This window comes from Coregonus lavaretus (genome assembly GCF_964263955.1).
Source record: "Coregonus lavaretus genome assembly, contig: HAP1_SCAFFOLD_1602, whole genome shotgun sequence".
In the NCBI taxonomy this organism is placed as follows: domain Eukaryota; kingdom Metazoa; phylum Chordata; class Actinopteri; order Salmoniformes; family Salmonidae; genus Coregonus; species Coregonus lavaretus.
In genome coordinates, this window is record NW_028160205.1 from 75380 (window position 1) to 89270 (window position 13891).

At 45.0% G+C, this 13891-nt stretch overlaps 1 protein-coding gene across 1 annotated transcript in view; it reads right to left on the reverse strand.

Annotated features, from left to right (window-relative positions):
• The window catches only part of LOC311122023 (uncharacterized protein), a gene marked incomplete at its 5' end in the record, with an annotated part of 65331 nt that extends 51675 nt beyond the window's left edge, over positions 1-13656 (reverse strand). Inside the window, 2 exons of the mRNA XM_084196451.1 lie at positions 5771-5840; positions 13511-13656. Of these exons, the coding sequence (XP_084052577.1) occupies positions 5771-5840; positions 13511-13656 (216 nt within the window). The remainder of the gene's footprint in view (positions 1-5770; positions 5841-13510) is intronic.
• Between the last annotated feature and the right edge of the window lie 235 nt (positions 13657-13891).

Here is a 13891-nt window from a genome sequence, read left to right on the forward strand (position 1 = left end):
CATATGTAACTCTGTGTTGTTGTTTTTTTTGCACTGATTTGCTTTATCTTGGCCAGGTCGCAGTTGTAAATGAGAACTTGTTCTCAACTGGCTTACCTGGTTAAATAAAGGTGAAATAAAAATAAAATAAAATGTATTTTCAGCATGACTAAGGTCTAACCTGTATCTTAACATGGAGATATAGTTTTGTCCATGTACGTACACAGCTGAAGTCATATCCTTCAATCTTTCAAAATACACTCTCAGTTTAAGGGGTTTGAGTAGGGCAATCGTTAATCTTAATCACATAATGAGTAGTTATTTGGGATGCAAGGTTGTAGATCATGTGATTCTGCACAGTCTGACAGTAATCTAGTAAATCTTATTAAACACATCCTCTTCCTCTATCTCCCTTTGTCAGTCTCCTCTTTCTTTATGCTTCTGTCCTCCCCTCCTTCAACTGTCCCCTCTCTTTCCCATCCATCTTCAGCATGTATATTTACTCTCCTCTCCCTCTATCCCTCTTTTCACATTCTCTAGCTCCCCTTCTCCATCAGTAGCCATTGCTAGCTAGCCAACACGACCAGCTAATTGTACTGTAGCAGCTAAATACAATATATTTGTGCTAGCTAGCCAACGTTTAATTATTGCTGCGTTATGATTGGAACTAGACACGGACACGAATTATCTGTTTAGTGTGTTAACACACTATTGGTAGTTTGTTGTAACCAAGTATTGGTGCTAAACTGTGTGTTATTGGATGCTAGCATGCTAGTTAGCTATGGCGTCATAGTTAGGCATCGTGGGCTGTTGTGGGTAGTTATTGTATGTTAGCATTGTATTCGGCGGTCCCGGGTGTAGCACGAAGCTAGCTAGCTAGCCGTTTTTCAAACAAAGTCAACACAGTAGCCATTGCTAGCTAGCCAACACGACCAGCTAACTGTACTGTAGCAGCTAAATACAATATATTTGTGCTAGCTAGCCAACGTTTAATTTTTGCTGCGTTATGAAAGGAACTAGACACGGACACGAATTATCTGTTTAGTGTGTTAACACACTATTGGTAGTTTGTTGTAACCAAGTATTGGTGCTAAACCGTGTGTTATTGGATGCTAGCATGCTAGTTAGCTATGGCGTCATAGTTAGGCATCGTGGGCTGTTGTGGGTAGTTATTGTAGGTTAGCATTCTTTTCGGCGGTGCCGGGTGTAGCACGAAGCTAGCTAGCTAGCCGTTTTTCAAACAAAGTCAACACAGTAGCCATTGCTAGCTAGCCAACACGACCAGCTAACTGTACTGTAGCAGCTAAATACAATATATTTGTGCTAGCTAGCCAACGTTTAATTATTGCTGCGTTATGAAAGGAACTAGACACGGACACGAATTATCTGTTTAGTGTGTTAACACACTATTGGTAGTTTGTTGTAACCAAGTATTGGTGCCAAACTGTGTGTTATTGGATGCTAGCATGCTAGTTAGCTATGGTGTCATTTTTAGCTAGCTGAATAAAGTAAGTTGAGTCTATTCCTTGAAACATTGAACCGCTGTAGTTCACAACAATTCTAATTTCTAAAGTGGAAGTTGGGAGAGTTTTTATTCGGGTGGTTCAGTGAAACAATTATAGTTTCTGAGGTGGAAGTTTTGGTGAGGGAGGCCCTACTCTCTCCTTTCCCAGATGTTTAGTTCATTTCATTCCGATCTCCTCTGCATTATTGTAGCCATTTGCTACAGCCTGTCAACTATGCCTCTGCCTATCCCTGTTCTCTCCTCTCCGCACAGGCTACACAAACGCCTCACACCGCGTGGCTGCTGCCTCTCTAACCTGGTGGTCCCTGCACGCACCCCACACCTGGAGTTCCAGGTCTCAGGCAGCCTCTGGAACTGCCGTTCTGCTGCCAACAAAGCTGACTTCATCCCAGCCTATGCTAACCTCCAGTCCCTCGACTTCCTGGCGCTGACGGAAACATGGATTACCACTGAAAACACTGCTACTCCTACTGCTCTCTCCTCGTCTGACCATGTGTTCTCGCATACCCCGAGAGCATCTGGTCAGAGGGGTGGTGGCACAGGAATCCTCATCTCTCCCAAGTGGACATTCTCAATTTTTCCCCTAACCCATCTGTCTATCTCCTCATTTGAATTCCATGCTGTCACAGTCACTAGCCCATTTAAGCTTAATATCCTTGTCATCTATCGCCCTCCAGGTTCCCTTGGAGAGTTCATCAATGAGCTTGACGCCTTGATAAGTTCCTTTCCTGAGGATGGCTCACCCCTCACAGTTTTGGGGGATTTCAACCTCCCTCTTTCCACTCCTCTCCTCTTTTGACCTCACCCTCTCACCGTCCCCCCCTACTCACAAGGCAGGCAATACGCTTGACCTCATCTTTACTAGATGCTGCTCTTCTACTAATCTCACTGCAACTCCCCTCCATGTCTCCGACCACTACTTTGTTTCCTTTTCTCTCTCGCTCTCCTCCAACACTACTCACTCTGCCCCTACACAGATGGTAATGCGCCGCCGCAACCTTCGCTCTCTCTCTCCCACTACTCTCTCCTCTTCCATCCTATCATCTCTTCCCTCTGCTCAATCCTTCTCCCTCCAATCTCCTGATTCTGCCTCCTCAACCCTCCTCTCCTCCCTTTCTGCATCCTTTGACTCTCTGTGTCCCCTATCCTCCCGGCCGGCTCGGTCCTCCCCTCCAGCTCCGTGGCTTGATGACTCATTGCGAGCTCACAGAACAGAGCTCCGGGCAGCGGAGCGGAAATGGAAGAAAACTAAACTCCCTGCCGACCTGGCATCTTTTCACTCCCTCCTCTCTACATTTTCTTCATCTGTTTCTGCTGCTAAGGCCACTTTCTACCACTCTAAATTCCAAGCATCTGCCTCTAACCCTAGGAAGCTCTTTGCCACGTTCTCCTCCCTGCTGAATCCCCCCCCCCCCCCCCCCTCTGTGGATGACTTCGTCAACCACTTTGAAAAGAAGGTTGACGACATCCGATCCTCGTTTGTTAAGTCTAATGACACTGCTGGTCCTACTCACACTGCCCTACCCTATGCTTTGACTTCTTTCTCCCCTCTCTCTCCAGATAAAATCCTGCGACTTGTGACTGCAGGCCGCCCAACAACCTGCCCGCTCGAACCCATCCCCTCCTCTCTTCTCCAGACCATCTCCGGTGACCTTCTCCCCTACCTCACCTCGCTGATCAACTCATCCTTGACCGCTGGCTATGTCCCTTCCGTCTTCAAGAGAGCGAGAGTTGCACCCCTTCTCAAAAAACCAACACTCGATCCCACTGATGTCAACAACTACAGACCAGTATCCCTTCTTTCTTTTCTTTCCAAAACTATTGAGCGTGCCGTCTTTAGCCAACTCTCTTGCTATCTCTCTCAGAATGACCTTCTTGATCCAAACCAGTCAGGTTTCAGGACTGGTCATTCAACTGAGACTGCTCTTCTCTGTGTCACGGAGGCTCTCCGCACTGCTAAAGCTAACTCTCTCTCCTCTGCTCTTGTCCTTCTAGACCTGTCTGCTGCCTTTGATACTGTGAACCATCAGATCCTCCTCTCCACCCTCTCCGAGCTGGGCATCTCCGGCGCGGCTCACTCCTGGATTGCGTCCTACCTGACCGGTCGCTCCTACCAAGTGGCGTGGCGAGAAGCTGTCTCCGCACCACGTGCTCTCACCACTGGTGTCCCCCAGGGCTCAGTTCTAGGCCCTCTCCTATTCTCCCTATACACCAAGTCACTTGGCTCTGTCATATCCTCACATGGCCTCTCCTATCATTGCTACGCTGACGATACACAACTAATCTTCTCCTTTCCCCCTTCTGATAACCAGGTGGCGAATCGCATCTCTGCATGTCTGGCAGACATATCAGTATGGATGACGGATCACCACCTCAAGCTGAACCCTGGCAAGACGGAGCTGCTCTTCCTCCCGGGGAAGGACTGCCCGTTCCATGATCTCGCCATCACGGTTGACAACTCCGTTGTGTCCTCCTCCCAGAGTGCGAAGAGCCTTGGCGTGACCCTGGACAACACCCTGTCGTTCTCCGCTAACATCAAGGCGGTGACCCGATCCTGCAGGTTCATGCTCTACAACATTCGGAGAGTACGACCCTGCCTTACACAGGAAGCGGCACAGGTCCTAATCCAGGCACTTGTCATCTCCCGTCTGGATTACTGCAACTCGCTGTTGGCTGGGCTCCCTGCCTGTGCCATTAAACCCCTACAACTCATCCAGAATGCCGCAGCCCGTCTGGTGTTCAACCTTCCCAAGTTCTCTCACGTCACCCCGCTCCTCCGCACACTCCACTGGCTTCCAGTTGAAGCTTGCATCTGTTACAAGACCATGGTGCTTGCCTATGGAGCTGTGAGGGGATCGGCACCTCTGTACCTTCAGGCTCTGATCAGTCCCTACACCCAAACGAGGGCATTGCGTTCATCCACCTCTGGCCTGCTGGCTCCCCTTCCTCTGCGGAAGCATAGTTCCCGCTCAGCCCAGTCAAAACTGTTCGCTGCTCTGGCACCCCAATGGTGGAACAAGCTCCCTCACGACGCCAGGACAGCGGAGTCACTCACCACCTTCCGGAGACATTTGAAACCCCACCTCTTTAAGGAATACCTGGGATAGGATAAAGTAATCCTTCTACCCCCCCAGCCCCCCCCAAAAAAAAAAAATGACGTAAATGTAAATGTAATGTAAATGAATCCAAACTGTCCCTCTTTCCTAAAATAATGATTCCCAGGGAACCCTGCTCCAGGTAGCTATGGCCACCGAGTCCTGATCCTGCTCTCTATAGGACGCCATATGTGGCTCATCTTCGTTATATTGTTTCTATAAACACATATCCTCTCCCTATCCTTCTAACCTCAGCCTTAAACATCTCCAGCCCTGAGCAACCGTTGAACATGTATTGATAACATTTTAAAGATTAACATATAGAGTGAAAAAAATCAAAGTCACTGAGAGACAAGTAATAAAGTGGGTTCCTGTTTATTACTGCAGTGGATTGTGGGCCGGTGTGTCTGTGGTTAAGTCGTTACCGACCTGTCTTGTCACACAATCTTAGAAAAAAAGGTGCTATCTAGAACCATACGGGAACCATTTGAAGAACCCTTTTTGGTTCCAGGTAGAACCCTTTTGGTTCCAGGTAGAACAATTTTGAGTTCCATGTAGAACCCTTCACACAGAGGGTTCTACATGGAACCCAAAAGAGTTCTACTTGGAACCAAAACTGGTTCTACCTGGAACCAAAAAGGGTTCTACCTGGAACCAAAAAGGGTTCTCCTATGGGGACAGCCGAAGAACCCTTTTGGAACCTTTTTTCTAAGAGTGCAGACATCTTACAGAGCAGGTTTTTAACCACATTCTTTCTCTGAACTTTATGAGGCTTTAGAGTTCACACAACAACAAGTCATGGGCCATGTGTGTGTGTTGTTGGAATGTGTGTGTGTCTGAGCAGTTTTGTCAGTGTGTGCCTGTCTGTGTGTGTGTCAGGGAAGGTCCCTCCCTCTAAATAGTGTCTCAGAGTTTGTGTGAAGCTAGGCGCTGCACACGCATAATAAACAACGGAGGAATCAGACAGGAAGTGGCCAGTCCTGACTGTAAACATCCTGTTTGACAGAGATACAGCATAAGATACCCTCTAGATGCCCCCTTCTACTCCCTCCTCACAGAGACCTGCTGCCCCCCACCTGCCCTTAACACCTATAACACGTATAACACCTGATGAGGAGATGACAATATCACCTGTGCAGTTAAACGTACATCTACATAATAATACACTCACCTTGGTATTCTTTATCCTCACCAACTTGTCCTCTACCTGGACAGCTAGCCTCCCTCCACCCACGCTTTCCCTGTGAAAGAGATTAGACATTTTTTTAACACAAAAACATTCAGTTGGTCCCGTGTGGCTCAGTTGGTAGAGCATGGCGCTTGCAATGCCAAGGTTGTGGGTTCGATTCCCACGGCGGACCAGTACGGGAAAAAAAAAAGTATGAAAATGTACGCTCTGGGACGAACTCAATATACTCTAAAATGACTAAAACCAAATCGAAACTGTGCAGAAAATATAATGGACCTACATTCATAGAGTTTCTAGACTGTGTCCAGCTCACTAATAATCAATAAAGCTAGACAGTCAGGGAGCATTGAAACTTCAAAAAACGATAGATAGCGAGTTTTAACGGCGAGGAAATATAACCAATTTTCAGTGCGGCAGTCCGGACCTCGTTGAAGACCCAATGCGGCCCATGGGCAAAATTAGTTTGACACCCCTGCTTTAAACCATGTCGGTCATTTATTTACATTACATTTACATTTACATTTACGTATTTATCAGTGTTGATCTAGCCAAATGTCACCCAGCTAGACAAATTGGATACAACGTTATGAGACCGACCATGAATGGCTGTTACAGAGACAATAATTCAATCTGTACCGTCTTTTCAAATGCCAGACGAGCGCTATGTTTTAGGTAGTTTGTTGTTGTGACTTTGAAAGGGGGAATACGGCCTACAGACAAATCTAGCAAATCTAGTTAAGTGACATGAGACTATCACATGATGTAACATGAACTGTGTGTGAAAGAGAATACACAAAAGCCTTGAATCAGAGTAGATCCTCTGACCACTGACCAGTTCTTATTCAAAAGAAAACAGTCCAAAATGGACCCAGCAAAGAGTCCCTCGGGCGATGAAGCTTGAGGCTTTTCTGGGACAAAAGCCTGTGTGTGTGTCTGTCTCACTGTCTGTGTGTGTGTGTGTGTGTGTGTGTGTGTGTGCAGCAAGGACAGCTGTGTGTGCTTCAGCTGCTGGTTCTGGACACATCTGATCCAACAGAATGAAATCTGATGCTCTGGTAGAGTAGAGCTGAATGAATTTAAAACTCCTTGAGCGATAATGGGGGATTGCTGCAGTAGTACTAATAACTTCTCTGTCCTTGGTCTTGGTCTTGGTGTGTGTGTGTCATTCATCACGTGGGAATCATTTAGCCAACCCCAGCAGAGGCCCAACGGCCCAACCCAAAACCACAACAACCTCAGAGAGACGCCTTCTAACTGGAGCTCAACCAGCATGAGAGGAAGGATGAGGAAGGAGACGGAAAATAAAATGAGGCCTCTTCTGTTTTGAACTGAAATAGAAATAGGCCTATTTCTCTAATGGTTTGACACATTGTAGCACATGTAGTAGCTAGTGCTGTCCTCTCTCTCTCTGTCTCTCTGTCTCTCTCCCTCTCTGCTCTCACTCTCCCTCTCTCCCATTCCCTCTCACTCTCTCTCCCTCTCTCTAACTCTCAGAAGGCTTTACAACATACAGTAGCTGATTGGAAAGAGTCTGATTGGCTGTCAGTAGACAAAAGATAGATGACGTAGTGGCCCGGTTGGTCCTTTGAGAAACATGACAGCTTGGGTCCTTCTGTTATCTCTGTGTAAGTGTAAAGACTGAATGATGGCATGACACAAAACACTGAACCATGAACACACACACACACACACACACACAACAGCAACAACTCAAATCCCTGTAAAAGACAAGCAGGAAGCATGCATTTGCATGACAGTGAATGTTAGCTATAAAGTCCCCTCTTGTGATGCAAAGCGCAAGGAAAGGATTTAAAACAACCAATGATGTTCAGGCACATCGAAGAACTTGCTTTATAGTTAGGCCGATATTACTATACCATACAGCTAGAGCAAATGCAATGGAAAAACACAGTTAAACTTACATTTCATTTACCTCTACAACCCCACCCCCTTAGAACCCAAAGACCTGTTTTTTATTTAACCCAGTAAGTTGACTGAGAACACATTCTCATTTACAGCAATGACCTGGGGAATAGTTACAGGGGAATTTAGCAAGGACACCCGGGTTAACACCCCTACACTTACGATAAGTGCGATGGGATCTTTAGTGACCACTGAGAGTCAGGACACCCGTTTAACGTCCCATCCGAAAGACAGCACTCTATACAGGGCAATGTCCCCAATCACTGCCCTGGGGCATTGGGATATTTCTTTTTGGACCAGAGGAAAGAGTGCCACCTACTGGCCCTCCAACACCACTTCCAGCAGCATCTGGTCTCCCATCCAGGGACTGACCAGGACCCACCCTGCTTAGTTTCAGAGGAAATCCAGCAGTGGGATGCAGGATGGTAACTCAACATACTGTTGTCATTTGGGCTAATGGGCGGGTAGAGAGAAGCTGATTGGGCACACTGCTTACTACGCTAGTCTAGCTACCGCAAGATTGTTTTATGGCGCTGTAAAATAAAAAAATAAAATAAAAAACGTTTTCCATGAGTGTTTCACCAATAAAGGTTGCATATTAGATTGCGATATAACTGTGTGATAACAACAGTAGCCTAACATTCATAAATGATGTGTATTAACTAAAATAGTAAATCTCTCTGGATTAGAGCGTCTGCTATATGACTAAAATGTAAATGTAGACGGCAACACACTCTATACAGCTGTCAGTGTACATGGCTATCATGGGTTTTCGAGAAGTAACTTGCTAACTGATCTAGGGTGTATGCACAGAGCACAGTACAGTAGTAATGTCAATTTGAGGCATACATAGGCTATCTACTTTGCATCATTTAATGAAATATGTTGTATCAACATGTAGGCTAGAAGATCGAATGGGTGTGCTAGATAGCCTAGGCGCACAGCACGAGCTTCCCAATTACTATGCGTAGCAACACTGGCAATTAACAACATCAGAATAAATCCCATTCATCTATTATAAAGGATCATAGACTAGACTATCTGTCCAGTTATTTGCATATGAATCAAAGTTATTAGTCCAACTTTGATAGAGAACTCAGTAGAATTGAAATAGGCTGCATTTACCAACCTTGCGTTGAGAGGGCGAACTCGAATCGCGACTTTCACGTTTGTCATAGTTCCTTACTTGGTAAAGGCGATTCGTCAGGATTTAAAACCTCCAAAGTTATAACATTCACCCGATGAAACGGGAAAATGTGTCTTAATTGCCGGCCATTCAAGCCATTTCTCCCGGTAAAGAGCCCGCTTCTTCCCGACGCTCAACGGACCGTTGGACTACACTTAACGGAACTTCCTGCTGGACTGGAGTCACTACAGATAGAGACTTGAGTGAGCAGAGCATAGGATGCTTGCCTTGCCAAGTTGGGGCATCTGAGATTTCGTAAATGGTGGCAATCCTTCATGAAAATGTGTTCATGCCATAGTATGAAATAGTATGAAAAGTATGACAATGAAAAATGGAGACAACGCCCCAAATAACCTTCATTAGTTCACAAGCATTGAAAAAACAACATAGGCATACTCAAAACATGTTCCATGTTTTACCCTAAATAATATACAGTGAGGGAAAAAAGTATTTGATCCCCTGCTGATTTTGTACGTTTGCCCACTGACAAAGAAATGATCAGTCTATAATTTTAATGGTAGGCTTATTTGAACAGTGAGAGACAGAATAACAACAACAAAATCCAGAAAAACGCATGTCAAAAATGTTATAATTTGATTTTGCATTTTAATGAGGGAAATAAGTATTTTACCCCTCTGCAAAACATGACTTAGTACTTGGTGGCAAAACCCTTGTTGGCAATCACAGAGGTCAGACGTTTCTTGTAGTTGGCCACCAGGTTTGCACACATCTCAGGAGGGATTTTGTCCCACTCCTCTTTGCAGATCTTCTCCAAGTCATTAAGGTTTCGAGGCTGATGTTTGGCAACTCGAACCTTCAGCTCTCTCCACAGATTTTCTATGGGATTAAGGTCTGGAGACTGGCTAGGCCACTCCAGGACCTTAATGTGCTTCTTCTTGAGCCACTCCTTTGTTGCCCTGGCTGTGTGTTTTGGGTCATTGTCATGCTGGAATACCCATCCACGACTCATTTTCAATGCCCTGGCTGAGGGAAGGAGGTTCTCACCCAAGATTTGACGGTACATGGCCCTGTCCATCGTCCCTTTGATGCGGTGAAGTTGTCCTGTCCCCTTAGCAGAAAAACACCCCCAAAGCATAATGTTTCCACCTCCATGTTTGACGGTGGGGATGGTGTTCTTGGGGTCATAGGCAGCATTCCTCCTCCTCCAAACACGGCGAGTTGAGTTGATGCCAAAGAGCTCGATTTTGGTCTCATCTGACCACAACACTTTCACCCAGTTCTCCTCTGAATCATTCAGATGTTCATTGGCAAACTTCAGACGGGCCTGTATATGTGCTTTTTTGAGCAGGGGGACCTTGCGGGCGCTGCAGGATTTCAGTCCTTCACGGCGTAGTTTGTTACCAATTGTTTTCTTGGTGACTATGGTCCCAGCTGCCTTGAGCTCATTGACAAGATCCTCCCGTGTAGTTCTGGGCGGATTCCTCACCGTTCTCATAATCATTGCAACTCCACAAGGTGAGATCTTGCATGAACCCCCAGGCTGAGGGAGATTGACAGTGCTTTTGTGTTTCTTCCATTTGCGAATAATCGCACCAACTGTTGTCACCTTCTCACCAAGCTGCTCGGCAATGGTCTTGTAGCCCATTCCAGCCTTGTGTAGGTCTACAATCTTGTCCCTGACATCCTTGGAGAGCTCTTTGGTCTTGGCCATGGTGGAGAGTTTGGAATCTGATTGATTGATTGCTTCTGTGGACAGGTGTCTTTTATACAGGTAACAAACTGAGATTAGGTGCACTCCCTTTAAGAGTGTGCTCCTAATCTCAGCTCGTTACCTGTATAAAAGACACCTGGGAGCTATACATCTTTCTGATTGAGAGGGGGTCAAATACTTATTTCCCTCATTTAAATGCAAATCAATTTATAACATTTTTGACATGCGTTTTTCTGGATTTTGTTGTTGTTAATCTGTCTCTCACTGTTCAAATAAACCTACCATTAAAATTATAGACTGATCATTTCTTTGTCAGTGGGCAAACGTACAAAATCAGCAGGGGATCAAATACTTTTTTCCCTCTCTGTAATGTAACAGGCAGCATACGAAAATGTAAAGTTTAAAAGCAGCAGTCAATCATAATACTTGAAGTCCAACATGAACAAAACGTTTATCACAAATGCACAGAAAGCATCCATGAACATACAATCACAAGTGAAGCTCAAAGGCATTGTACTCTCACACAGTGAAAAATAGACTGCATAGGACTGAAATAATTTGAGACTTATACTAATGGACATGACACTATTTCCTGTTTGAGTTGTGTGAACATAAAAGGATTCCTCCGACCCAAAAAAATAGACAGAAAAAACGCAAAGAAACTCAAATCCTCTGAAAAAAAATCCCAAATCCTACCCCTTGATTTGGTTTTCTTTGTATTTTTTCTGTCCATGTTTTATTAGTGTTGGTCCATCAAGTACGTCATTATCCCTTTATTGATAATGCACCCAAACACCTTTAATCAGAATGCAAAGTCCACCTCCCTGATAAACCCTGGTTTGTGGCAGCACCGGTCCTGAGCAGCAGGACTTTCTGGTTCCCTTTGCAACTCTAGACAGGACAATAAGGGCTGTGCCAGCCAGCCACATTACAGGGACATAATGTTTCATGTCTTAGGAACCTGAAATCCGAACAAGGTCTGGTGTAGAGTACATTAGTTCAGCTACACCTGTTACTGTCAGACTTTCACTCAAAAGACTGGGCATTGTTGGCCAACAGAGATACTTTTTCTCCTTTGCCTGTCTGTGCGCTCAGTTGGCTGCCCCTACAGGTTGCAGTGAGACCTGCAGCATGTCCATGTGGTTCTGTAACTCAGGCATTGGCAGAGAATAGGAGTATATTATGGTAATATACTGGTAATACAGTTATATTCTTATGGTAATATACTGGTAATACTGTTATATTGTTATGTAATTTACTGCTAATACAGTTATAGTATTATGGTAATATACTGGTAATACAGTTATATTATTACGGTAATATACTGCTAATACAGTTATATTGTTACAGTAATATACTGGTAATACAGTTATATTATTATGGTAATATACTGGTAATACAGTTATATTGGTTATGGTAATATACTGGTAATACAGTTATATTATTATGGTAATATACTGATCATACTGGTAACATACTGCTTGTATACTGGTAGAATAATAAGCCACGGACATGTTCAAAAGGTACATGAGGCTTACTTTTGAGCCACTGGCCCTGAGGACAGCAGTGAGTGTGATCTCAGTGAAGAGCAGGTGGAGGGGGGCTGAGGAGCAACAGTCTCTTCTCCACAAGACCACCAGCTGATCCAGCAGGGCTTGGACTGTCACTGTGGGCTGTACAGCACCCGAACCAGGAGGCTCTGGACTGTCACTGGGGGCTGTACAGCACCCAAACCAGGAGGCTCTGGACTACTGCACTCCTCCTTGGACCACACCACAGGCAGGTCCCCCGACACCACACACACACACACACACACGTATATTCAATGATAAATACATTATTGATTGATTGGTTGATTGATGATTATTGTCTTTCACTTATTTTACCTAGTTTGCAGACTAGCAGGACGATTAGTTATCTTACCTAGTTTGCAGACTAGCAGGACAGTTAGTTATCTTATCTAGTTTGCAGACTAGCAGGACAGTTAGTTATCTTACCTAGTTTGCAGACTAGCAGGACGATTAGTTATCTTACCTAGTTTGCAGACTAGCAGGACAGTTAGTTATCTTACCTAGTTTGCAGACTAGCAGGACAGTTAGTTATCTTACCTAGTTTTCAGACTAGCAGGACAGTTAGTTATCTTATCTAGTTTGCAGACTAGCAGGACAGTTAGTTATCTTACCTAGTTTGCAGACTAGCAGGACAGTTAGTTATCTTACCTAGTTTACAGACTAGCAGGACAGTTAGTTATCTTATCTAGTTTGCAGACTAGCAGGACAGTTAGTTATCTTACCTAGTTTGCAGACTAGAAGGACAGTACAGCGTATTAACATCTGTTCAGGCATTAGGAAGGAGAACTGAGGGGGAGAGAATCAATACCAACAACAACAGGTGTAGTGTTCAAGATCACTGTTTCAATCATACCACCATGTTCATTGTGAGTGTAACATCTGTGTGATAATCAGGACTTAAGTGATAATAGTCAAACAAGGTAGCTTTCTGCAGCTCAGTGTGTCTCCTACTCTGTCTAGCAGAGCTTTCAGCTGTTGACCAGTCAGCACCTCCTCCTCAGACCTGGGGCCCAAAGGAATACTTAACACCTCCTGTAGGGGGCACAATCATACTTTTTTACATCACCATCATCATCATAATAACCATAACCATCATCGTAACCATCATCATAATAACCATAGCCATCATCCTCACCATCATCATCATAATAACCATCATCACTATCATCATCACCATAATAACCATCATCACTATCATGACTATCATCATCATAATAACCACAATCTATCTATCTAGCTATCCTATCATACTTTCTATAATACAGATAGCATCAAATCCTGTAATTCAACATTCATTAGAACAGTACTTTAATCTCTACCAGGACATCAGATGGTAGTGGTGCACTGTGGGGGCAGTCTAAGGGCAGGACGTCACAGCCTCCTTGCCTTTTTCCCGTCTTGGCGTCCGTGGCTGCTCCTGGGTTCCCGTCGCAGCACCGGCCCCAGTTCCAGTCTTAGCCTCGGCCCCACCCACACCACCAGTCTCTGAGGGCACTGGGCTGGGAAGAGACTTCATCACATTGTCAAACGTTGTTTTCCACTCTCGCTTGACCAGGGCTGTGATGTTGGATCAGAGCCAGCTGCAAGCCTTCTCAGTGGCCAGGTGCTTGGTGATGTTCTCAGACGTGGTGAGAACCTGGAGGGAGAGACAACGAATGTTAGCATTGTCACATCACCAGGGACTGATTTAGACAGAGTTGAAAGAGCAACGCTGAATCGACTTACAGCAGGAGAGGTTTTATCAGGAAGGA